Source organism: Equus caballus, chromosome 18 (genome assembly GCF_041296265.1).
Source record: "Equus caballus isolate H_3958 breed thoroughbred chromosome 18, TB-T2T, whole genome shotgun sequence".
Taxonomy (NCBI): Eukaryota; Metazoa; Chordata; class Mammalia; order Perissodactyla; family Equidae; genus Equus; species Equus caballus.
In genome coordinates this window covers 76730614-76758192 of record NC_091701.1, presented here as the reverse complement: position 1 = coordinate 76758192, position 27579 = coordinate 76730614, and the positions used below count along the sequence as shown (strand labels likewise).

The 27579-nt window shown below is 40.4% G+C and overlaps 1 protein-coding gene across 9 annotated transcripts in view; it reads left to right on the top strand.

Moving 5' to 3' along the window:
• ORC2 (origin recognition complex subunit 2) overlaps window positions 1-25232 on the top strand; it is a 53745-nt gene extending 28513 nt beyond the window's left edge. For 6 of the 9 annotated variants that reach the window (XM_023622343.2, XM_001503615.6, XM_023622344.2 and 3 more), the window contains 10 exons: window positions 2222-2415; window positions 3436-3534; window positions 6694-6803; window positions 9718-9850; window positions 10681-10777; window positions 16117-16263; window positions 16850-17021; window positions 21132-21193; window positions 21879-21997; window positions 24057-25232. In XM_023622343.2, the coding sequence (XP_023478111.2) occupies window positions 2222-2415; window positions 3436-3534; window positions 6694-6803; window positions 9718-9850; window positions 10681-10777; window positions 16117-16263; window positions 16850-17021; window positions 21132-21193; window positions 21879-21997; window positions 24057-24143 (1220 nt within the window). In that variant the 3' untranslated portion in view covers window positions 24144-25232. The remainder of the gene's footprint in view (window positions 1-2221; window positions 2416-3435; window positions 3535-6693; window positions 6804-9717; window positions 9851-10680; window positions 10778-16116; window positions 16264-16849; window positions 17022-21131; window positions 21194-21878; window positions 21998-24056) is intronic. The other 3 variants (XR_011428341.1, XR_011428342.1, XR_011428343.1) reach the window with 1 other exon arrangement.
• The last annotated feature ends 2347 nt before the right edge of the window (window positions 25233-27579 follow it).

Sequence of the window (27579 nt, the reverse complement as noted above, 5' to 3'; positions counted from 1 at the left end):
CATATTTTGGAAGTTAATTTTTTATAATAGTTTTATACTTATTTCTTTAAGTGTAAAACTACTTTTATCTTTATGAGTGTAAAACTAGCATTATTATTTCTGCGGAGTGGTGAAAGTGGCTATGGTTTGTTTAAAAATAGAATTCTTGTATCAACTCTGGGATGGAGTGTGCCTGTAGACTAGTGGTACTTGTGACAGCGGTTACCGTTTACTGAGCACCGTCTCAGTTAGGACTGCACTTTGTGGACTAGTGGTACTTGTGACAGCGGTTACCATTTACTGAGTGCCGTCTCAGTTAGGACTGCGCTTTGTGGACTAGTGGTACTTGTGATAGTGGTTACCATTTACTGAGCGCCATCTCAGTTAGGACTGCGCTTTGTGGACTAGTGATACTTGTGACACTGGTTACCATTTACTGAGCGCCGTCTCAGGACTGTGCTTTGTGGACTAGTGGTACTTGTGACAGCGGTTACCATTTACTGAGTGCCATCTCAGTTAGGACTGCGCTTTGTGGACTAGTGGTACTTGTGACAGCGGTTACCATTTACTGAGTGCCGTCTCAGTTAGGACTGCGCTTTGTGGACTAGTGGTACTTGTGATAGTGGTTACCATTTACTGAGCGCCATCTCAGTTAGGACTGCGCTTTGTGGACTAGTGATACTTGTGACACTGGTTACCATTTACTGAGCGCCGTCTCAGGACTGTGCTTTGTGGACTAGTGGTACTTGTGACAGCGGTTACCATTTACTGAGTGCCATCTCAGTTAGGACTGCGCTTTGTGGACTAGTGGTACTTGTGACAGCGGTTACCATTTACTGAGTGCCATCTCAGTTAGGACTGCGCTTTGTGGACTAGTGATACTTGTGACACTGGTTACCATTTACTGAGCGCCGTCTCAGTTAGGACTGTGCTTTGTGGACTAGTGGTACTTGTGACAGTGGTTACCATTTACTGAGTGCCATCTCAGTTAGGACTGCGCTTTGTGGACTAGTGGTACTTGTGACAGCGGTTACCATTTACTGAGTGCCATCTCAGTTAGGACTGCACTTTGTGGACTAGTGGTACTTGTGATAGTGGTTACCATTTACTGAGTGCCATCTCAGTTAGGACTGAGCTTTGTGGACTAGTGGTACTTGTGACACTGGTTACCATTTACTGAGCGCCGTCTCAGTTAGGACTGTGCTTTGTGGACTAGTGGTACTTGTGACACTGGTTACCATTTACTGAGCGCCGTCTCAGTTAGGACTGTGCTTTGTGGACTAGTGGTACTTGTGACACTGGTTACCATTTACTGAGTGCCGTCTCAGTTAGGACTGTGCTTTGTGGATTAGTGGTACTTGTGACAGTGGTTGCCATTTACTGAGCACCATCTCAGTTAGAAATGCGCTTTGTGGACTAGTGGTACTTGTGACAGTGGTTGCCATTTACTGAGCACTGTTATCAGTTAGGACTGCACTTTCAGTAAGCAGCAATAGGAAATTCTACCACATGGCTTAAGCCGTAACCATTTCTCACACCATAAGATGTTGAGGGATACACAGTTCCATGGTTGATGTAGTGACTCAACAGTGTCATGAAGGACCCATGTTCTTATCTTTTTGCTTTGCCACCAGCATTTTTCATCTTTAGATTTGATACTTCACATTGCAGAATGGCTTCCATGGCTTTAAGCTATGGGTATAAATAAGGGGCTTTCCTTCTTCAATGAGGAAAATCTTTCCCAGAAGCTTTCAGCAAATTTCACCTCAAGTTTCATTGGTGAAAGGGTTATATAGCCAACCCTAGTTGCTAAGGAGACTGGGAAAGCAAGTATCTGGCAAAGAAAAAGATGATTACTATGATTATCTATCCCTTAGGGTGGAGCACATTGCCACATTTTACAACATTGGAGTTCTGTTTCAAGGAAGAAAGAGAATAGTGTTAGGTGTGATAGTGTCTGCCATAGTTCCTGTGTGTCGGGCATTGTTGGTTCCTTTCCATACATATCAATGTAATCTTCACAATGGTTTATTAAATTAGGCACTCTTAGCCTCATTTGATAAAGTGAGGAAACTGGTGGTCAGAAAAGTCTCATAACTAGCTCTGGTGAAAGTGAAATCATCAGCAATCATGAGAAAACCATCAGTCAAGCTCTCTTACTTCACAGCCCACACTCTTCCTGTCACTCCGCAGTGCCTCTCTTGTCAAATTGGAAATTTTCTTCCTTGCTTTACCCCCACAGTTCCAAGGTCTCATTCTGACAGTGAAAGTGAATATTCTGCTTCCAACTCAGAGGATGATGAAGGAGTGGCACAAGAATGTGAAGCGGACGCTAATGAAGTCATACTGCGCCCAAAGAGTCAAGCTCAGAATAGAGTAGTTTCAGCTCCTGTTTGCAAAGAAACGCCTTCTAAGAAAATGAAAAGAGATAAAACAGTAAGTGAAGAGACTTTAGCCTTAAAGAAAAGTTGTGTAACGTCTTAAGATAAGCTACCCTAAGAAAAGAGATCCAAATGGGGGGATGACCATAATTTTTTCTTCACTTTTCTATATTTTCTCAGCCTTTCACATAAATTCTCATGTATATTTGTGTCTACTTCTGGACTGTCTATCCTGGAGTGTCTGCATCCATATTCATGTATCAACACCACAGTGTGTGCTATCGGTGACATCTCAATTCAGTTGTATAAAAATAAGCTTTTACATAAATAAATAGTGATTGGATCATTGGAAGCAGGACCTCTCAGTTTATACCTTTTTATATCGTTTTGTTGTTGTAACGTGGTTGATGTAGTCAGCTCAGTGTAAGCAATAAATGATCTGGCTGTGGATCCACAGTGAGTTGTTTGGAAGGACATTGCAGACACCATGGTTGGAAAAAAGGCTGATTATCCTGGTGTTCTGTGTAAATATTCAGAGCAGTCTAGGAAGCCTGCTGTTTGAAGGGCTTCCCCTCTCTTCCTTACCACCGTGGAGGTTAGTCCTGCGCCAGGTCAGTAGAACAAAGAGTGAGCCAGTAGTGTCTGCTGGAATAGTACACAAAGCTGTTTTTACCTTGCTGGTGATGTCTTCCTCATTTTCACAGTTTTTCAACTGTACTAATATTAAGGGATTTGTTAGGACTGTGTGAGGCAAAAAAAAGGTCCTGATAGGTAAAACCCTTTTCTCTTCCAAAATCTAAATGGAAATTATCTGTTGGAACTTAGGAATCATTTTTGGGAACAGATTACTTCAATCTAGTCATTTCTTTAACTTTTATGATCTTAAGAGTTACTCAGTTTTATTACTAGAATTAAATTTGCTTGGTCCTTAATCTGTGGTGTTGCTTCAAAAAGAAAATATTGACTGCCAAATGAAGACTTTCACATATCCTAATTTACACTAATATTACTGTCTGGTTTTGATAGAAAACAAATATCTGAAAGTAAGAAGTGACTTTGCTCTGTCCGCTTTCAGAGTGACTTAGTAGAAGAGTATTTTGAAGCTCATAGCAGTTCAAAAGTTTTAACCTCTGATAGAACGCTGCAGAAACTAAAGAGGCCTAAGCTGGATCAGGTATGTTGTAAGAAATGTTACTTCTAAATTTTTCTTACTGTGAACTGAAAAATATACTACATAAAGCAGCAATTTTGAAGAGTAAGTGTACGCAAGCAGAATTACTGTCCTGATCAAACGAAACACAAATTACTGTGATGTAACTATTACGTATTTTGTTATGTAAATGGTAGGTGCTTCACTGGATTAGAATTCTGTTTGACATACTATAATTATACATTTTTTTCTCTTGTCATTTCTTCAGGATTTGTAATAATCATTTGGGTCATGCTTTCTTTGCTATCCATGTACCATTAATCTTTGCTATTCATTTAACACGTATGTTCACTGAACCTCACACTGGTCATAAAACAAAGGCTGTGACCGGCCTCTTTCAGTTACAAACCTTACAAAAAACTGAGAGTGTTCTGCTTCTTGATATCATGGAAAACCTGCCGAGCACAGTAGGGTAGCAAGGTTACTATATACTGTGATTTCAGTATCTCATTTTATACAGAATACCATACAGTTACACTTGTTGGGGTTTTGACTTATATCTCCCTAAGAGAGGAGACAGAACCATCTGAGTAATAAAATCTTTCAGTAGAAAGTGGAGTTGATAATCTAAGTCAAGAAGAGATTGTTATTGGCTCAAAGAGTATCAAGATTTCATTATTCTCTGCAAATTAGAATTTAGTCCAATTTTCTAAGGTGTACAGGGCTTTTGACAGAGTTTTCAAGGTATGGAAAAATGGTGGGAGAATATAGGGTATGCTTCTGAGACCTGGATGACATGGTACTATGTGGTGGGTTTTTTTTTTGCTCACCTAGCTCGTTGGCACTCAGACTAAGCCCAGAAACTAGCTGAAAGTGTGAGTCAAGGAGCCCAGGTGTTCCAGGGACGAGATGGCACCAGCATCTGTTTAGTGCATATATTTTTATATAAGCAACATGGGAGAAGGATAAATGGATCTGGGTCAGACGAGGACTTCATGGGACCTGGAGACAAACAGACCTCTGGGAGGATGAAAGAAAATGCCTGTAGCAGATAATGAGGACAGGGGAAGTCTCATTGATGTGGCCATGGCTTACCAATGCAGGCTCAGCAGCATGTGTCAATAAGCAGTTATTTCCCGTGTCAGCGGGTCAGCTGGGTGTTGGCTCATCTAGGATTTGCTCCGTTTGTCTCTCTCCCTCCTTGGACTAGCAGGCTAGCTGAGCCACGTTCTTCTCATGTTAATGTCAGAGATGTGAGAACAGAAGTGGAAAAACATAAGACCTCTTAAAGCCTGGTCTCAAAACTGGCTCAGTGTCACTTCTGCCTCATCGTAATGGCCACAGCAAGTCACAGGGCTGAAAACAACGTCAAAGAGCAGGCAACGAGATTCAACCCGGACTGCAAAGTCACATGGCAACGGGTATAGATATGGGGAGAGGGGAAGTCCTGGGGCCAATAGTGTGCTTTTCCACAGAGGCTATATTGTGGTTCCCCGCAGGCGCTATAGTGTGCTTCTCCACAGACACTAAAGTTTGCCATGAAAGTTCATAGGTGAGATAACATTCCAGAGTCCACACTCAGGTGTGAGTATGCTCTGATAACCCAGTATAAATGACTACTGGAAATGATGCTAGCGTTTCTCTGCTTTTTCAGGTCTCTAAACTTCAGAAGGAATGAGAGAAATTTTTTTAAAACTACTCAACAGTTTTACTTAGAACTTCTCCTGTTTTTCTTTAAGTTTGTAGATAAATAAAAACTGTGCAGGCCACAGTGCCTGGAATGATGATTGCAACTCTAGTCTTCAATATTAAAAGAATATTTTATTTAAGGGTAGAATCATGAAAGCATGGTAGTGCCAGGGTAAAAATGCATATACAGCTTTTGCTAGAGATTTCATTTCAAAAAGTGAGCTATGTTTGGTTCACCAGCATGAATTTCCAAGTTTTGAGTATAGGGCAGTGTACTTTACTCAGTTTGTTTACATTATTGTTTTAAACTCTTTGCCATAGTTATCAAAGATAAAGCATTTGTTAGAAATAGCTTTTGGAAGAGGAGCAGTGATGCAAGTTTATTTTACTAATGATAATGGTAAATTATAAAGAACCTTTGATTTTTTCTGAGAATTAACATTAAACTATTACCTTAAGCTTTTACATTTTTTTCAAATCCGTAGGTTTTTAAAAGTCTGTCTGGGGGCCAACCCTGTGGCATAGTGGTTGAGTTTGGCACGCTCTGCTTCAGCAGCCTGGGTTCGTAGGTTCACATCCCAGGCGCAGGCCTGCACCACTTGTCAGCCATGCCATGGCGGCGACCCACATATAAAAGAGAGGAAGATCGGCATAGGTGTTAGCTCAGGGCTAATTTTCCTCACCAAAAAAACGTCTGTCTGGATTTATTGTCAAAGCTGGGAGGCAGGTTTAGTCATCTCCTTATGGTAATGATCTTTTTAGAAATTAAAGCCTTATATGTGGAATTTATAATCATGTAAATGGTTCTAGTTAAAACTTAAACTTAAAAATTCTCTAGTGTTATTAAATATTTGTACTAAAAAGAAAGTTTAAAAAATTTTTTTTTTTTTTTTTAAAGATTTTATTTTTTCCTTTTTCTCCCCAAAGCCCCTGGGTACATAGTTGTGTATTCTTCGTTGTGGGTTCTTCTAGTTGTGGCACGTGGGACGCTGCCTCAGTGTGGTCTGATGAGCAGTGCCATGTCCGCGCCCAGGATTCGAACTAACGAAACACTGGGCTGCCTGCAGCGGAGCGCGCGAACTTAACCACTCGGCCACGGGGCCAGCCCCCATAGTTGTATATTCTTAGTTGTGGGTCCTTCTAGTTGTGGCATGTGGGACGCCGCCTCAGCGTGGTTTGATGAGCAGTGCCACGTCCGCGCCCAGGATTCGAACTGACGAAACACTGGACCGCCTGCAGCGGAGCGCACGAACTTAACCACTCGGCCACGGGGCCGGCCCCAAGTTTTAAAAATTTTAAGTCAACAAATATTTAAATCACATTTGAAATATTTTGTGTATTTTGTTGATGCACTCATTACCAAACCTGATTAAAGTCCTATTTCCACTGAGGGCTTCTCCTAACCTCTACCTCTAAGGCAATATCTTTAGTTTGGATTGAGTTGATGTATGCAATTTGAGAATGATTTTCTTTCCTCTCTCCCTTTTTTTCAAGCAAACTTTGCGTAACTTATTGAGCAAGGTTGCTCCTTCCTTTTCTGCTGAACTTAAACAACTAAATCAACAGTATGAACAATTATTTCATAAATGGATGTTGCAGTTACAGTAAGTACTATTATCGTTGATACCCTTGTAAAACAAAGAATAATATAATATTTATGTGTCTATGTTAAAATCAAAGCAATTTCACATTTAATCTTCTTGCAATGAACTTGATATAAATTTTTATGTATAAAAATTTGAAAAAATAGATGTTTTCCCAATTTTATGACTCAAATACGGAAATGTCATATTATTGTGTGACTCTTCTCAGAGATTCTACAGTTTTCAAGAAATTTATCTTTTCTAAGTTGATCACATGTGAAAATCATTTGTAAAATAGCCTTTCTTAGAATTATATGCTATTACTCATAAAATATTTGAATACTTAATTTTTCAAGGTTGACAAATATATCAATTAGATTTTAATCCAGTTTTCCACAGCAAAGTTCCTCAAATGAAAGAATGTATATTTCTTCTAATCTCATTCTGTATACATGTGCTATAGACCATGAGAATTTCGTGAGATCAGTCCTATAAACATTTTACAATTTTAAAATTATTTCGTAGAATAGTTCTTCAACTTTATCATTTTTCAGATACCTCAGGTTAAATTTTAAATCTCCGTTAAAATACCTAAAAGAATGATTAAAATTAAAACATAGTGGCTGGCCCCGTGGCCGAGTGGTTAAGTTCACATTCTTTGCTTTGGCAGCCCAGGGTTTGCCAGTTCAGATCCTAGGCAAGGACCTACACACCACTCATCTGGCCATCCTGTGGTGGCATACCACATAGAAGAACTAAAATGACTTACAATTAGGCTATACAACTATGCTCTGGAGCTTTGAGGAGGAAAAAACAAGGAGGAAGAGTGGTAAGAGATGAACAGATGTTAGCTCAGGGCCAATCTTCAAAAAAAAATAGTTTTTTCTATAATTGCTTTTATACTTGTATTTTAAAAAATGGCCTTAGTGTAAGGAAATGCTTACAATGTATGCTAATGTTAATATACATACACATTCACAGTTACATAGTCACTGGGGTAAGTTAGAAGGCAGGTCCACAAAGTAGTAGGAGCATAGAAATGGCCACAGTTTTCCCCAATTGATCCTGATGTTCGTTTGCCAATAATACATCAAAGGGTTATGCTAGTAAGAGAATGATTATCTTCCCTGCTAGGACCTCAGCTTCTCTCAATAACTACTTATGCACCTGTTCATTAGGAATTATAAAGCAGGTCTTCGCTCTACTCCCGTGCCCCATCCAGCAATTCTTCCTTCTTCTAGTGTGTCGGCTCCCCTGGCTCGAGTTGCTTTGCTCTGCAGCCTACACCTCAGTCAACTGCTCCAGTAGACTTGCTAGCTCTCTGAATTCCCGTGCTTCTTTTTTCTGCTGCTTCTGCCTTGCTAATCTCTACCTTTGGGGGTTCTCTCTTTTCTCTTCTTCTATTTCCAGGCTATCCTGCATGGCTACAGCACATTGCATAAATACTGTTTCTGCTTGGCCTCCCTAAACAATCATGGAGTTGAACTTTAGCTTGACCCCTAGTGCTCGGTTTACTGGGTCGTCTCCTTCAGTCTCTTGGCTTCTGTTGTTTTCTTTATGTGAATGACTCCCATAATTGAATCTCCAGCTCAGCCCAGATCCTACTCCTCGGCAGCAGACATAGATATCTGAATGTCTATTGGAGGTTTCCAAGTAGATGTCCCATAAATAATTTAATATGCATAAAATTTAACTCATCTTAAACCTGGCATTCCCACCTGCCCCTGCTCCCTAGCACAGTGAATGTCATGTTGCCTGTGCCTGTGCCAAAAACTGAGTTATTCTTAAAAATTCCCTTTCTCTCACCTTCCACATCTAATCACTCTCCAAATCCTGTTGATCTGACCTACAAAGCTCTTGACATCTTACATTTTTCCCCATGACATCTAATTCAAGTCCATAGTCTTTGGCAGTTTTGTTTTGTTTGTTTTGAGGAAGATTAGCCCTGAGCTAACATTTACTGCCAATCCTCCTCTTTTTTTGCTGACGAAGATTGGCCCTGAGCTAACATCCATGCCCATCTCTCTCTACTTTATATGTGGGATGCCTGCCACAGCATGGCTCCATAAGTGATGCCTGTCTGCACCTGGGATCCGAACCAGTGAACCCCAGGCCACCAAAGCAGAGTGTGCGAACTTAACTGCTGCGCTGCTGGGCCAGCCCTTCTTTGGCAGTTTTGTCCCTCCTTTCTATCCATTCCCCCTACTCAGCCAGTGTGATCTGTCTGAAGAGACCATGTTACTTTTCAGATAACATCTGACTAGTCACTTTTTTTTTTGAGGAAGATTAGCCCTGAGCTAACTACTGCCAATCCTCCTCTTTTTGCTGAGGAAGACTGGCCCTGAGCTAACATCTGTGCCCATCTTCCTCCACTTTATATGTGGGACACCTACCACAGCATGGGTTGCCAAACGGTGCTTTGTCTGTACCCGGGATCCGAACCGGCAAACCCTGGGCCGCTGAAGTGGAACGTGTGCAATTAACTGCTGCGCCACCGGGCCAGCCCCTGACTAGTTACTTTTAAATGCTCATTGTCCTTGGAACAAAATCTAGTTAATGTCTCAGTTGACTTAACAAGACCTTCGTGACCTGGCCCCTGCTTACCTTTCCAGTTTAATCTGTCAGTTAGAACTCTGCCCCAGCCTGTAAGGCTCTCTAGTGCCTTGTACCTACCGTATTCTCCCTGGCCTCCAGGCACCTGTCTGGAAGGGAACAGGAGCTGGAGAGAAGGCTGCTGGAGTTGAAGCTGCAGGCTTGGTGTATGATAATAAAATGGTGCTTTTAGCTCCTGTAAGTTGGGAATCGGTATAGTTGCTTAGCCATCCCAGTTCTTCCTGTATTCTTCATGAGCTTAAATTAAGGAAACTGGTTGTTGATAAAATTGGCAGTAAGAGGTACTGAACTTTAATTTCATGAATGCTGTCTTTCCTAACAGCCTGGGGTTCAACATTGTCCTTTATGGTTTGGGTTCTAAGAGAGATTTACTAGAAAGGTTTCGAACCTCCATGCTGCAAGATTCCGTTCATGTTGTCATCAATGGCTTCTTTCCTGGAATCAGTGTGAAATCAGTAAGTTTCAAAAATGTTAAAAGGAACAACATTGTATCCCCTGCCCTCCATACCCCCACGTTAATGAGGATGCTACTTCTCGTTCTGGAGCGTTGAGTTTGGTTTGTAGCCTTCACACTAGTAGGATTGCACAGTGCTTAATGTAAGATCGTTGTTTGCACTGAGAGGGCTCCAGCTTTGAATCCCAGTCTCTGAATTTCCTGTTCTGTAACTGATAATGTATTAAATCTTAGGGAGCTGTTAGCTTTGTTCGCTACACCTGATACCAGCCGCGCTTCTCTGAAGGACAGGATTAGTACATTCAATTTTATTATGCTTTTATGTCACTTTGGTACTCTAAAAATAACAAAAATATAAGTAATAGTTTGTAGTTTTATATTTATTATAGATCATTTTTACTCCAAATGCTTATATCTCTTCACCATTCAAAAATTACTTTAAACCTTTTGGGTGCTGGATATTAACCAATGTCATATTCCTTTTTAAAACTGTCCTTAATGTTTATGTCCTGTTTCCTGTGATCAATCTGCAGTTTTCTAATGTTTCTCATATTGTTGGGGTATTTTTGTTTTTTCTGCCCTCTTATATTATCTTTACATCTTTGCTATTCATCCCTTTTTCCTTTTAGTCATAACTTATCCAAAAAATGAATTTTAGATATATTTAAGTACCGGTAGAATTTTTTAAAGTGATTTTTCAGACTTGATGGGAAATCCAAATTCATTTTTAATTTATAAAGAAGGATTGATTTGCTAGTTGTATATATCTCCCATGAATATATTATAAGAATAAGTTGTAATTGATGTCCATCTTCCACTTGTGTGCTATAGATCCTGAATTCTATAACACAAGAAGTCCTTGATCACACGGGTACCTTCCGCAGTGTACTGGACCAGCTGGACTGGATAACAAACAAATTTAAAGAAGGTAATAGGAAGTAAATTTGTCTATTTTTAGGGTGAAGCTAGGCATACACCTCTACTTCTTCATTTATTAGTTTACACAAAATTGAGGATTGCTTTAATAATGGCAACTCTCTCAGTGCTGATTTGGATTTCTCCAAAATAATTTGTCCTTTCTTTTTCTATGAGCTTTTTCTGTGAACCTCACTTACCTAGCAGGAATTACTCCTACTGCCTTGAATTTGTGTAGCCAAAAGCCTCTTATTTCAGCTTAATTTCAGGTTTTGTGCGGTCAGTGTGAAGTGCCTCTGGTTGATTGATAGATCTTTGTCTGATATTTTTATATTGTTTAATATTTTTATAAAACGTTCTTATTTCTTTATTCTGAGTAGAGATCACTGTATGTGAATAATTTCATATACTAAAATCTGTGGAGTGGGAAAAAAACATTTTTGTTATTGTTTAATGTGATTGTTTTGGTTATGTGAGCATTTCAGAAAATTAGAAATAAAATTATTTAGGTTCTAACAATTGTCATTTAGTCATTGCTTAAGAATTAAAGGGAGTAACTGGTTATGCTTAACTGATTTGATGGATAATTTCAAATTTTTTTGTATACTCATTAAAATAGATGTCTACGTGGTTATATATATATTTATATATACTATATATAATATACTTATATACATTATATGCAGGCATACCTCGAAGTTATTGTGGGTTTGGTTCCAGAGTACCACAGTAAAGCAAATATCACAATAAAATTAGTCATACGAATTTTTTGGTTTCCCAGTGCATATAAATGTTATGTTTACACTATACTGTAGTCTATTAAGTGTACAATAGCACTATGTCTAAAAAAAAAACAATGTATATCCCTTAGTTGAAAAATACTTTATTTGTTGAAAAAGAAATGCTAAGCATCATCTGAGCCTTCGGTGAGTTGTAATCTTTTTGCTGGTGGAGAGTCCTGCCTCGGTGTTGGTGGCTGCTGACTGATCATGATCAGGGTGGTGCTTGCTGAAGGCTGGGGTGGCTGTGGCAATTTCTTAATATAAGACAGTGAAGTTTGCTGTGTCATTGACTCTTCCTTTCACAAACAATTTCTCTGTAGCCTGCGATGCTGTCTGACAACATTTTACCCACAGTGGAGCTTCTTTCAAAATTGGGAGTCAGTCCTCTCAAACCCTGCCGCTGTTCAAAGCTTCAAAGGAGCCCCTAACAAGGGGTTAATGCAGCTGGTTTCCTTAAGTTGAAGCCAATGCTCATTCACCATTCCAAAAATCCTAGGGCCCTTAAGAACTATGCTAAATCTACTCTGCATGTGCTCTATAAATGGAACAACAAAGCCTGGATGACAGCTCATCTGTTTATAACCTGGTTTACTTAATAGTTTAAGGCCATTGTTGAGACCCACTGCTCAGAAAAAAGGATTCCTTTCAAAATATAACTGCTCATTGACAATGTATCTGGTCACCCAGGAGCTCTGATGGAGTTGTGCAATGAGACTAATGTTTTCCTGCCTGCTAACACAACATCCATTCTGCATGGATGGATCGAGGAGTCATTCTGACTTTCAAGTCTTACCACCCGAGGAACACAGACGCTATAGCCGCCATAGATAGTGATTCCTATCAACTAAGTTTATGTAACATTCTAAATCCTTCGTTGTCATTCAACAGTCTTCACAGCATCTTCACCAGGAGTAGATTCCATCTCAAGAAACCACTTTCTTTGCTCACCCATAAGAAGCAACTCCTCATTCATTAAAGTTTTATCATGAGATTTCAGCAATTCAGTCATATCTTCGGGCTCCACTTCTAATTTTATTTATTTATTTATTTATTTTAAAGATTGGCACCTGAGCTAAAACTGTTGCCAATCTTCCTTTTTTTTTTTTTCCTGCTTTTTTTCTCCCCCAATTCCCCCAGTACATGGTTGTATATTTTACTTGTGGGTCCTTCTAGTTGTGGCATGTGGGACATTGTCTCAACATAGCCTTGTAAGCAGTGCCATGTCCACACCCAGGATCCAAACCAGTGAAACCCTGGGCCACTGAAGCGGAGCGTGTGAACTTAACCACTCGGCCACGGGGCCAGCCCCTCCATTTCTAATTTTAGTTCACTTGCTGTTTCCACCACATCTGCACTTACTTCCTCCACTGAAGTCTTGAACCCCTTAAAGTCATCCATGAGGGTTGGAATCAGCTTCTTCCAAATTCCTGGTAATGTTGATATTTTGACCTCTTCCCATGAATCACGCATTTTCTTAATGGCGTCTAGAATGGTGAATCCTTTCCGGAAGGTTTTCAGTTTACTTTGCCCAGACCCACCGGAGGAATCACTATCTATGGCGGCTATAGCGTCTGTGTTCCTCGGGTGGTAAGACTTGAAAGTCAGAATGACTCCTCGATCCATCCATGCAGAATGGATGTTGTGTTAGCAGGCAGGAAAACATTAGTCTCATTGCACAACTCCATCAGAGCTCCTGGGTGACCAGGTACATTGTCAATGAGCAGTTATATTTTGAAAGGAATCCTTTTTTCTGAGCAGTGGGTCTCAACAATGGCCTTAAACTATTAAGTAAACCAGGTTATAAACAGATGAGCTGTCATCCAGGCTTTGTTGTTCCATTTATAGAGCACATGCAGAGTAGATTTAGCATAGTTCTTAAGGGCCCTAGGATTTTTGGAATGGTGAATGAGCATTGGCTTCAACTTAAGGAAACCAGCTGCATTAGCCCCTTGTTAGGGGCTCCTTTGAAGCTTTGAAGCCAGCCATCCACTTCTCCTTTCTAGCTGTGAAAGTCCTAGATGGCGTCTTGCAGTCTAAAGCTGTTTCGTCTACATTGAAAATCTGCTGTTTGGTGTGGCCCCTTCATTACTGATCTCAGCTAGATCTCCTGGATAATGTGCTGCAGCGTCCACGTCAGCACCTGCTGCGTCCCCTGCGCTTTTATGTTATGGACACAGCTTCTTTCCTTAAACCTCATGAACCAGCCTCTGCTGGCTTCAGACTCTTCTGCGGCTTCCTCCGCTCTCTCAGCCTTCAGAGAATGGAGGAGAGTTAGGGCCTCGCTCCGGATTAGGCTTTGGCTTAAGGGATTGTTGTGGCTGGTTTGATCTTCTGTCCAGACGACTAAAACTTTCTCCGTATCAGCAATAAGGCTGTTTCACTTTCTTGTCATTCGTTTGTCCACTGGAGTAGCACTTTTAATTTCCTTCAAGAACGTTTCCTTTGCATCCACAGCTTGGCTAACTGGTGCAAGAGGCCTAGCTTTCAGCCTGTCTTGGCTTTCGACTTGCCTTCCTTAATAAGCTGAATTGTTTCCAGCTTTTGATTCACACTGAGAGGTGTGCAGCTTTCCTTTTCACTGGAACACTCAGAGGCCGTGTAGGGTTACTAACTGGCCTAGTTTCAGTGTTGTGTCTCAGGGAAGAGGGAGGCCGCGGGAGGGAGCGAGATGGGGAATGGCAGGTCCGGCCGGCTGGTGGGGCAGTAACACACAGCGTTTATCGATTAAGTCTGCCATCTTGTATGGGCGTGGTTCGTGGTGCCCAAAAACAGTTACAATAGTAACATCAAAGATCACTGATCACAGATTACCATAGCAAATATAATAACAGGGAAAAAGTTTGACATATTGTGAGAATTGCCAAAATGTGACACAGACACAAAGTGAGCATATGCTCTTGGAAAAATGGTGCTGATAGACTTGCTCAGCATGGGGTTGCCACAGACCTTCAATTTGTAGAAAAAAAAAACAAAACAGTATCTGTGAAGCACAATAAAGTGAGCTATGCCTGTAATAGTATATATTATACATATTATATATAATATTGTAATAGAATATATTTATACAAAATTTATAGTTATATAAGAATATTTTATGTAGACGTAGATAATATAAATATATAATTATGAACTATAACTATAATTTTATATTTTTATAATTAAATGTAAATAATATAAATAAAACATGAAATAATGTAAAATATGTATATATTTATAATATAAAACATTTTATATATTTATATGTCATTTAAATTTTTATATATAATTTAAATACTGTTGGCTGTGATAGCTTCTAGAATTGAAGGAACCTTGAACTTGCAAAATGCATCATCTCAGAATCTTTGTCACTTTATTATCGTTCTGCTTCTACCCTCCAGTGGAAGAGCAATATAGTTGTTCTCTCTACAAGGCTCATCCTCGATCATAGATTCCAAAGGTCCCCTTTCTTACCAACTCCTGAGAGACTACCAATGGCTTTTTAACACGTATAGGACTTCTTCCATCTTAAGAAAAAAAACTTACCTGATTCCACTGCCTTTCCACACTGTTTTATTTTCCTGTTTCAATGTGATTTCAGAGTTTTTGAAGACATGTCCTGCCTTCTACTTTTTACCTATTTCCTTCTTAATTTCTTGCTTTTGTGCTTTCTGAACTGCGTGCTTGAGGATCACCTGTAATTTCCTTTTTACTAATAACCTCATTGACCTTGGCTTATCCTTTATCTTGATCTCTGCAGTATTTGATGGTGTTGATAACTCCATCCTCCAAATTCTTTCTTCATTGACTTTTATGATATTTTACTTCTCTGACCTTCCTGATGCCTTGAGCAATATCCCAAACACCTCCCCTCCCTTTTTTTTTGTCTACTTTAGCTTTGTGATAATCAGGGTTTTCTATATTATTTCTTAATTTGAGCTCTTTTGTTTTGTTTTTGTGTCCTCCCCCCTTTCCTCCCTCCTTGTAATTCAACATGCACAGATTCACCTCCAGTCCAATATGCATCTTGGCTTATTTTCTATGCCTTATTAAAACTACTTTCTTCGGGCTGGCCCAGTGGCACAGTGGTTAAGTTTGCACGTTCCACTTCAGCGGCCCGGGGTTTACTGGTTCAGATCCCAGGTACAGACATGTCACCGCTTGTCAGGCCATGCTGAGGCGGCGTCCCACATATAAAGTAGAGGAAGATGGGCACGGATGTTAGCTCAGGGCCAGTGTTCCTCAGCAAAGAGAGGAGGATTGGCAGCAGATGTTAACTCAGGGCTCATCTTCCTTAAAAAAAACAAAAACTGCTTTCTTTGTGATCTGATTCAAGTGCTAACCATTCCAGTTAAGTCTCTAGCCATGGTCTCTAGTGCCTGCTGATTCCAATGAAGTTCTTTTATTTTAGGACTTTAATAGTGTCTTACTTATTTTGTGAATGACTGCGTTATCTTCTTAGATAAACTGCATTCCTCTAAGCAATGGTTGTTTTGTCCTATAATACTTTGACATATTCTTTAATACTTAGCATTGTGTGTGCTAGGGACTTCACAAATACTGAAAATAATAATTGAATTCTCTTTCTTTTTAGATTCTTCATTAGAACTCTTCCTTCTCATCCACAATTTGGATAGTCAAATGTTGAGAGGAGACAAAAGCCAGCAAATTATCGGCCAGTTGTCATCTTTACATAACATATACCTCATAGCATCTATTGATCACCTCAATGCTCCTCTCAGTGAGTTAAATGTTACTATTTTTCTTTCTCAAGATATCAGTCTTACAAAATTAATTTTCTTAATGTTGTAAGTCACATTTTTATTCTTTTTCAGTACACTTTTCCTTTGTTTCATGTTTGAGGACACAGGTTACCAAAAATATAGGTGTCCTCAATCTGATTTAGAACATAAATAACAATTCAGGTTGTAAAGGGAGTGTTTTACACCTGAAGTTTCATGAAGGAGAGGAGACTCCTGATTTTGGTCTCTTTCTACTCTTCGTGCTATTGCAGCAGTTTTTTTATTCATTTAATTCAGAGACATTGGATAATCCTATAAAACAAAATGTTAAATTATTAAATTTTTTTAAAAGAGACTTGGTAGCACTAATATATTTTAATTTGTATTTAATATACACGTAAAGATTCAGATGTTGATTGACAGTGAAATTAGATTGTGAGGTACTGATTTGGATGGGGATATGGCAAAAATGAACAATTTCAGAATTCATTTTTTATTTAATGCTTTCTGATTCTTTCCTAAAGTGGAATGTAGTAACATGACAACAATTGGTAATTCTTGGTTTTCTTTGATCCTGTGCTCTAGTGTGGGACCACGCAAAGCAGAGTCTTTATAACTGGCTCTGGTATGAAACTACTACATATAGTCCTTATACTGAAGAAACCTCCTATGAGAATTCGCTTCTGGTTAAACAGTCGGGATCACTACCACTTAGTTCCCTAACTCATGTCTTACGAAGCCTTACCCCTAACGCAAGGTAAGAGGGAAACTGTAGTTTCTGTCTTCAAAAACTCTGTACATTTTAAGATATGCACTCTTAGGTTTTAATGGCAATACTAAAGTGCCTACTTAGTTTGAAAGATTAGGAGAAATAGTAGTAATAATGTTGCAGTACTGGGTATACAGTAGGCAGACTAGTCAGTTGCCCAGTAATAAAGCAGGAGTACTAGCATTCTTTTTCTTAATAGATTTTTATATTTCTGAATAAGAACAACTCGGGGATCATTGTGGAGGAAAAAGCAGAATTTTGATGAATTTTGCTTAAATTCGATGGTTATTTTTTCTTTTTTTATACCTTTATTGAGGTATAGTTAAGAGACAAAGAACTGCACATATTTAATGTGCGTAATTTGATGAGTTTGGACATATGCAAACATCCATGATGTATTTGATGATTATTTTTAATTAATATTGAACATTTTGATTCAAACATGGGATGCTTTACATGAAATAGCTCATTTGATACTCATAACCACTCTAAGGTAGATGGAAAAAGGCATAGAGATGTTGGTCCAAATCTACCTGGCTCGAAAGCGCACGCTCCTAAACATCTTTGTCTGATGTCTCCAGGGAAGCCCTTTCAGCAGCCTAACCAGGAGGCATGTCTGAATTAATAAAAGCTCTGAAAAGCTGAATATAGCATAGGCCTGAAAAAAATAAATTTTGCGTGATAATTAACCTGTTGAAAGAGGCTTTTAGTAGCAAACTTCCCCTCCCCCAAAGCATAGAATGCTAGAACTATTTTTAGCAAGACGATGTGTTAGAAAACAACAAACCCGGCACTGGCCCCATGGCTGAGTGGTTAAGTCTGCGCGCTCTGCTGCGGCAGCCCAGGGTTTCGCCAGTTCGGATCCCAGGCGTGGACATGGCACCACTCATCAAGCCATGCTGAGGTGGCATCCCATGTGCCACAACTAGAAGGACCCACAACTAAAAGTATACAACTATCTACTGAGGGGATTTGGGGAGAAAAAGAAAAAAAAAAAGATTGGCAAGTTATTAGCTCAGCTGCCAATCTTTAAAAAAACAAACAAAAAAACACAACAAACCTTGTTGAGAATAGATAAGATTCCAGTAGATGAAGAGAAATATTGTGTTCTTGCATGAGTGAGCTGAATGTTATAAAGATAGCAATTTCTCCCAGGTTAGAAATGTATTAGACCTATAAATTAATCAAAACATAAACGATATTTTTACGTTATAAATTTGACAGAAAATTCAAAGTTTCTTAAAGAATAAACAGGTGAGACTAGCAAAGACTTTTTTTTCTTTAAAGCGCAATGAGAGGACACTTCTGGTCAAGATGGCATAGTACTTTCACACTTTAATTCATCCTTTTTTGTTCCAAACATCCAGCATAAAAGATAAAATGTGAAACAACAAAAAATAAAAAGATATAGACTGGCTCCAAAATATGAACATCTCGGTGGAACAGACTCATAAAGCAGTGAGAGAGTTGAAACCACAGCCCCGCTGTGTTCTGGATCTAGAAGCAGCATTGGCAGCCACGAGTGTGACTTATGTGGGGTAACAGCAGTGTGACAACATCACTTAGTGTCCAAAACAGGGCAAATGCTAAACCAGACAGGATGGTAGATGGAAAAACAAAAAGCATGTAAAACAATACTATATAGTGTTGAAATTTTATTATTTTATTATTTTTTTCCCCTTTTTTTGGTGAGGAAGATTCGCTCTGAGCTAACATCTGTTGCTAGTCTTCCTCTTTTTTTGCTTAAGGAAGGCTAGCCCTGAGTGAACCTCTGTGCCAGTCTTCCTCTATTTTTGTATGTGGGATACTGCCACAGCATGGCTGATGAGTGGTGTAGGCCCACACGCAGGATCTGATCACATGAACCTGGGCCGCCAAAGCAGAGCCTGCTGGACTTAACCACTAAGCCACGAGCCCAGCCCCTGAATAAAATTTTTAAATGTACATGGAAACAAAAAGTACCTAATTCAGGATAGTACTGACCCTGGAAAAGAAGGGAAGGGAGGGCCAGCCCTGGTGGCCTAGTGGTTAAGTTCAGCACGTTCTGCTTTGGCATCCTGGGTTTGGCTTCCTGGCTCGGACCTGCACCGCTCTGTTAGCAGCTGTGCTGTGCTGGCGGCCCACATACTAAAGAATAGAGGAAGATTGACACAGATATAAGCTCAGGAGGAATCTTCCTCAGCAAAAGAAGAAGAAGGGAGGGGAATAGGTGGAGGACGGGGTACACAGGAACTTTCAAATAGATCTTTCTCTTTTCTTTTGCTAGCACTTTCTTTTCCATTTAGTTACTTTTATTTTATGTGTATCTGGTTTTTTAAAACCTTTTTGTTTTGAAATAATTACAGATTCACAGGAGGTTACAAAGAAACACGCAAGGAGGTCCTGGGCACCCCTCTCCCAGCCGGCCTCCGTGCCAGCGTCTCCCGCCAAGCGCAGTCCTGAAGCAGGCAGCCGGCGCTGGCACAGTCGCAGGGCCCAGTCAGGTCCCGCTGTGGGTACCTGCACTCACTCGTGTGAGCGTGAGCGCTAGCTCTGCGCACTTCTGTCACGTGCAGCCTTGTGTAACTACCACCACAGTCGAGATGCTCAGTTGTATCATGATAAGACTCCCTCGTGTTAACCCCCAGATGTTCACTTTAATGAGTTTTGTCACTCTATAAAGTTGTTTTTGTACACTTTAAGCTAAGCATTGCATTAAACTGAAATATGCATCAAATAGGTATCTAATCAGAATTTTTGATGGAACTGGGAACAGAAAAAGTCTTCGTTCAATTTTACTGTTACACTTACTGCTAATGGACCGTCGCAGGTCGTTACATGTGAAGCTGGGCATCCACGCAGTAGAAGCACTCACGGCGTTGAATGTGACGCTGACTGCTCTAACGCAGGTGTTTCTCAGTTTGGCATACCTGTGTGTCTGCGTGGTAGCCTCCAATGCTTTTTGTTTTTTAATTTAAACTACTTTGAAATTTTTCTTCGTTTTGCAACGTTCAGTATCGTTTAGTCTTTACTTGGTGTGAATGTGACTGATCAAAAATCTCTTTTTTTTGAGGAAGATTAGCCCTGAGCTAACATCTGCCAATCCTCCTCTTTTTGTTGAGGAAGACTGGCCCTAAGCTAACATCCGTGCCCATCTTCCTCTGCTTTCTATGTGGGATGCCTACCACAGCATGGCGTGCCAAGCAGTGCCATGTCCGCACCCGGGATCCTAACCGGTGAACCCCGGGCCGCCAAAGCAGAACGTGCGCACTTAACCGCTGCACCACCGGGCCGGCCCCTGATCAAAAATCTTAACCGAAATGTAGCTGTAGATTCAGAGGGAGTACTTAATTATAAAGTGGTCGTTCAGATGATCTGAAATGTTTACAGTAATTATTCTAGATGATTGTAAAAATGAAAATGCAAAGGTTTAAAATTTTTGCCACACCCAGGGATTCCTGGGAATCTTAGTTTGTGTAACACTGCTTCCAACCCCATAATGCCACTTAGCGCACTCCCCTACAGAAATAATTCCAGACATGAAAGAATATTTGTGTGCAGTTTTCTTTAATGTGGAGTTATTTTTAATAGTTAAAATTGGCAGTACTGTAAGCATCAAAGCCAGTAGGGAAATGGGAAGTTTACGATACAGTAGATGAGCAGCCATTAAAAATGATCTGGGAAGAGTTTTTAAAGACATGGAGAAATCAGTAAGTGAAAGGGTGAGGTGTACACGGTGTGAACCATATAGAAATGCATGAACTCGTGTGTCTCCACCTGCCTCCGAGAGAGCGGCACAGGCGGATAGAATCTCCACGTCAGATGTTAGTGGCTGTTATTTTAGGGTTATGGGATTGATATTTTCCTCTTTAGATTTTATTATGTATTCCAAGTTTCCTATAGTAAACTAACCTTAATTAAATTTAACTTAATTGAAAAAAGTACTAGATTTTCCTTAAAAGGAAATTAAAAAGCTTCTTTTTAAGAAGGCCAGGATATGATGTTCCTTGGAGAAAGGAACAGAAGATAATGCAGACAGGCCAAGTATTTCACACTCTTTTTGTGTGTCTTTTGATGTTAGCAATTTGGATTTGAATTCCTGTTTGTTTTTTTCCTTAGGGGAATTTTTAGGCTCCTAAGCAAGTATCAGCTGGACAACCAGGAGAGCCCGTCTTACACTGGTACCCAATCTTTGTGATGTTCAGTTGTCTGACTTTTGTTTTACCCCACAGATTGCTTTTTCTGGAATCTAGTAACAGCACTGCAGTTTTTCATAGTAGTGAATAGAAGGTTTGCTCTGTGCTCACTGTGTCTGCCACGTGGCACATCTCCTGGCGGCCCTGTAGAGACACTGCTGAGCAGGCTGTTTGCCAATGTGAATCGAAAGGCAAACCCAGCTTACCTTTTAACTTTCCTATGCCAACTATGGATGGGTCTACCAATTACATATATTTCATATGGGCATCTTAGGAGATTTCCTTCCCCTTGAGTAAAAATAGTGTGTTAATTTAAACAAACATTTTAATAATCATTCAGTTCTCATGACTTACTAGTTCCCTCTTTAAAAGTCAACTTTATTCGCACTGTTTAAAACTGCCCACAGGATTATGTTATACTTGGTCACAGTTGACTACTTTGAACCAGTCAGTTCTCTTTAAAAAATATAAGCCACAGGGTATAACACCTAAGTATTCTTCCAGAGGTATCTCCTTTTTTAGACCGATGCTTACTGTCTGCCTTGACATACTATGGCAACAGCATTTTTTTCTGTGTTGCTTGGTGTGGGTATCCATATACTGGGGTCATGTCTTAAATGGTGACTTATGTTCACTTAAATGAAATTCTGTCTCCTTTTGAACTCTCCAGGACTGTCTTTTCAAGATTTTTATCAGCAGTGTCGGGAGGCCTTCCTTGTCAATAGTGATCTGACACTTCGGGCCCAGTTAACTGAATTTAGGGACCACAAGCTTATAAGAACAAAGAAGGTGAGACTTTGCTGTTGTGGCAAAGGTATAGTGTATTGCATTTACTCAGGGACAAGTATGCCTTTGACCCAGATCTGATTATGAAACTGAAGTTCCGTGATGGGTCACAGGCATCTCCTTAGGCAGTGTGCCGCTTGAGTTCTGTAGAAACAGAGAGGGTGGAAGTGCTCTGCCGCGGAGCCGAGCAGGAAACTTAAAGTTCTCGTCCAGAGTCCTAGGCCATTAGAAGTCTGTTGTGAGTTAAATAGTTCTGTTCCCCTCTCCCTCTCTTCCTTCCACCCCATTCATTAATCTGATCTATGCTTATTGAGCACTAACTATGTCAGATATCACACTAAGTATTAGGATACAGTAGTAAGCAAAAACCTAAGTCCTTTTCTCAGAGAGCTTAAAGTCTAATGGAGGAGATGCACATTGGTTGAATAATCACACACACGTAAAATTTTAACTGTCGTAAGTCCTATGATTGGAAGATACATGGTTCTGAAAGAGCACATTAAGGTAAGTAGATTTGACCTCGTTATGGTTATCACAAGAGACCACTGAACTGAGATCTAAAGGAAGACTAGGAGATAACTAGTTAGAGAGGGAAGGGAAGAGCGCTCCCAGCAGAAACAGCAGGGAAAGAGACCCTGGAACACAAAGAGGACCAGCATGGCGCACGATGAGGCTGAAAGAGTAGTGATGTAAGGGCTAGACCATGCGCGACTTTTAGGCCAAGGAAAGGGCTTTAATCTTTGTTCTAAAATAATGGCAAGCATTAGAAAAATTGTTCTGACTCTGGCATGGAGAGTGGAATGGGGTGGAGTGGGATGTGGATTGTCAACACTCGATGCAGAGGGACCAGCTAGGAAGGCGTTAGTAGTCTGGGTGAGATGATGGTAACCTGGACTAGGGTGAAGAGAGGAAAGGGTTGGATTCAAGAGGTACTTGAGGCTGAACTGACAACAATTGTTGATGGTTTGGATATGGGAACCAAGGGAAAGGAAAGTGTCGAGTAATTCCTGGTTTGTGGCTTGCACAACCAGAGAGATGTGGGATCATTGGATGAGAAACTGGAAGAGAAACATTTTTGGGGAGACAGATCATGAGTTCATGATCTCAATGTGTTTGGATTTATCATGAACTCACTCTGAGCTTCCTTTGAGATTCCTCAGAGATGTCAACGAGGCGGTTGGATTCCTGGACGAGAAACCAGAGCAAAGATCTGGGCTAGAGATACAAGAGTTTTGATTCCTACGTATTTAGCTTGCAACTGAAACCAGGCATTGGTGCGACTACCTAGAGAGGACATATATTGAGATTAGTGGGCCGGGAACTAAGTGTAACATTTACTGGCCAAGTAGAAGATAAGGCTCCAGAGGTGAGAGAAATAGCCAGAGCCAAGAAGAAATGCTGTGATGTCAGCCAGGGTATGATGTCATAGAAGCCAAGAGAAGCATGTTTTAAGAAAAAGTCAGGTGCTGCCAAGAGACCAAAAAAGATGAAGACTGAAAATACCTATTGGATTTAGGAACGTGAAATTCCTCGGTGGTCTAAGCAGAGTCTCTTTTGGTGACATGATAATGGTGGCAGTGGCTAGGTTGGACTGGGTTGAGTGAAAAGTGAGGAAAAGGAGACCACCCTTTACAGACAGCTCCCCTGGGAAGGTGAAGAGGTTGCGTGACAGTTGGAGAGGAATGAGGAGCCTGGTGAGGCTTACTTTAAAATGGGAGGTACGTGAAAGGACTTAAAAGCCAATGGGAACGATCCAGTCGAAAGGGGGATAAAAGAACCAAGAGATCAATCGTGTAAGATTCTAGGAAGAGCAGGCAGGGTGAAGAAAGTAAATACCCACCCACTCACCCTCTAGTCTCCTTTTCCACGATAAAGTGGTTTAACTGTAAGCTCAGTGTATTTAAGTAGATATATATGCCTGTGTGCCCTTTTGCCTTTTTATACTTGTGTATTTATATAACATACTGAGGAAACCAAATCCATTTTTTGTTTGAACCTACAAGAGGATTCACATATCTCTCTTCCAGATGACTAACACCCAGGGTCTCCTTGCATCTTTCAGGGAGCTGATGGAGTGGAATATTTATTAATTCCTGTTGACAGTGGAACGTTGACTGATTTCCTGGAAAAGGAGGAAGAGGAGTCTTGAAGCTGTCCTTCCTCTTGAGTCTTCTGCGAAGGGTCGATGCGCTCCAGCTGCCACTCCTCTCGTCTGAAGTGTTGTGTTGCCATCCAATGTTACTTTTTCCAGTGTACAAGATTGAAAATTGGGAGGGGGAGTGTCCTCGGTTAGAACCTTGGTTAGCCTGGCTGCTGTACTATCGCTAGTACTATGCACGGTCCTCAAGTTGGAGAAAATGTGCCTTTCATTCATTACCTCTCTGGAGACATCTTGCTGGAATGAACAGTATGCTCAGGGACTATTTGGAACTGGATGTTTTTGAATTCTTTTATACTAGAGATGATATTATTCCTAATTTTTTGAGGGCCTTTTAACACTTCTGGAGCTGGTTGTTTGCAAGTGTGCTTGTTCCAGAGTGTGGAAGTACAAAGACGTTGGCATCACGTCAGTCTGCTTTATTTGCTGTTGTGTGTCAGGACTGACGAGTGTCATGGAGAGGGCAGACCATCTCTTGGTGTTCCTGAAATGGCTTAAGGAAAGGTGGAAGACTGGGAAGACGCAGGTGACTCGGCTTTCTCCTTTGGGGTTTAGGCTACATACTGGGGCGGGGAGAGGGAGCTTGACACCATTCAGTTGGGATGGTGGGAAAAGCCTAACGAGAGTACACGGTGTGCACCCAGCGTAGCAAGCACATGAACAGTCACAGACCATGGTGTTGGCACAGTTCAGGTCTGTGCCGTCACCTTTCGATACAAGTGAGAAGCCGGGCTAGAAAAAGACAATCCTGAATTACATTTTAGTCATTGTTTTCAAGACAACAGAAAATAAAAATTTAATTATTCTTGTATATCAACATATTTTTGTTTTAACATGCAAGCGAGTAGCATATTAATGGCTGGCTTTAAATTTATCTTGATTTTTCTATGAAGAAGACCTAAAACTCACTGTAAGACATTTCAGTTTCTTTCTTTATTTACAGAAGCCTTTTTTCTTAGGAAAGGAAAATTGGCTAGCCTTGGCCAGTGTGTCCGCTCAGTCTTCACATACTCCCTGATCGGTTTCCAAGTGTGAAACTCTTTGTTTAAACATCACTGTAATAAAGTATGTACTGCATCAGCATTTTTCACTCATCTCTTCTCTTATAAAGCTCTTTCATGAAAATATTTCCCAAAATGCTCAAAATTTTTTAAATCATTTATTTGTGGCATATAATTTTGTTAAATCCATATACTAAGTCTTTAGTCTTAAATATAATTACTAATCAAAATATTTAATCAAACTGTACACAAATATGATTCTAAAAAATTTTAATTGTATCAAAGGATATTCAGTGAAGCATGAGTCAGCTTCCCTCCCCTGCTCAAGTGCCCGGGCAACCCTGCTGGCGGTTAGTGCTCCTGCAGAAGCAGCCTGTGCTCGAGTAAGGCACCTGTCTCTCCTTTCAAAACACAAGTGGCAGCACATGATACTTGCTGGTTTGCACCTTGCTTTTTTTGCTTAATGTATCTAGTTTATAATAATTTACAGTATAAAAGAGTATACAAAATCTTTAATGACATAATTTGCAAACTGCATTTGCCCTTAAGTATCTGGTTTATTTTTATAATTTTTGTGTCTATACTATACTATTTGCAGGCAGTGTCAATAGTCTTTACTACTAAATAAAAAGCCAATTTAGATAAAATCACTTTTTTTTAAATTATAGTACTGGTTTTTTACTAAAAATATCTTGAAGTGTTTCCAAACTTTCCTGAGTACGTCTTCCAGACCTGAGGCAGCCCTTGCCGCGTTGTGAGCTGCTCCTCACTGGCCTGCTGCAGCGTCGGTGTGCGCTCTGTCAGTGAGACTCGGCTGCTGAGGCTGCATCTTCCACTGCTCCTCCCTTCTGGCAAGATGGAACAGACCTGAAACCTTGAAAGATTTCTCTGGCTGCTCTTTTAATAAAATGGCTAAATAAATAAATAGGCCCCAAAAAGGCACTGGGTATGCAGACAGACGTTTGCAGACTCGGCACAGTGCTGAATCCTCGTGCAGCGAGTGCTGCGTCAGTTCTCGACACTCCGGAAACTGCACTTTCTCAGCATCACGGTTGTCACTCTAATGTACGGACACTTCATTCTTATACAAGATCAGTGAGTTCGGGGGATTGGTAAGAGATTTTGCTTAACTTTTTAAAACAACACAACTTCAGAAGTCTTTTTTTCCCCAGCTAACTCAAATGCGGAGCCAGGAGCATGGTTCAGAATGTATTTTCCTACATTCTAGGAGGTGAGAGGACTCGTGCAGCCTAGTCCTGAGAAGCCATCAGCGATGACCGTGAGTCATGAGGGTCTGCCCTGTCACAGACTCTGGCTCCAAAAACCCAAGGGACGAATAAACTGTCACATAAATGGCTCTGTCCTCAGGCTTTCACACTGCTGTTAAGCCATTTTAATTCATGTTTATTGAGCTCTTATTAGAAGGCTCTGTGCCATACAGGAGTTGTGTGGATATGAAGATGAAATCTGAAATATCTATTTAAAGGTTTTAATAGCATTAATTATCACAGTATCCTTAATGTGCTGAATAAAGTAAATTTGAAATAACTGATGCTATGGAAAATACAATTTTAAATGTGAGTATAACAAAGCTCATTAGCAAATTTTCTTAGCAATTTTGGCATATATCACCTTGGGCCCAAGCATTCCCAAGTATTTAGGTCACCATCTTTACTTTTGCTACTCAAAATGTGGTCCTCAAAATGGCAGCATCTCTTGGGAGCTTAGAAATGCTTAGGCCCTACTGGAGCATCTGAATCAATCCGCATCTTAACTACAGCTCCAGATGTTCTTGTGCACGTTGAAGTTTGAAAGCAGTGATATATACAACTAAGCAACACCTTAAAGTTAACAGTTCAGAGAACTTGACAAGTGCAAGTAAAGAATAATCTTCAGCAATACTTTAAGAAACTACAAAGGATGTGTTTGGGGGTACTTTTAGTTCTTTAGAAATGCTAGCGTGCCAGTAAAGAAACTTTAAAAATTTATTATAGGGCCGGCCCGGCAGCACAGCGATTAAGTGCACACGTTCCGCTTCGGTGGCCAGGGGTTCGCCAGTTCAGATCCCGGGTGCAGACATGGCACCGCTTGGCACGCCATGCCATGGTAGGCATATAAAGTGGAGGAAGATGGGCACGGATGTTAGCTCAGGGCCAGTCTTCCTCAGCAAAAAGAGGAGGATTGGCAGCAGATGTTAGCTCAGGGCTAATCTTCCTCAAAAAAGTAAATAAAAATAAACATTTATTATAGAAACAATGTCATCCTTTAAAAGAACACAAAACCTCGACAATAAGTAAAAAAATCCTTTAATCCATTAGCCCTTCTGGACCTCTATCCAAAGGAATTAATCTACAACCTTCAACTCCACAAGCTCCTTGCTGCCATCGTCACTGTTACAGATGAAATCACCTCACACCTTAAGTGAC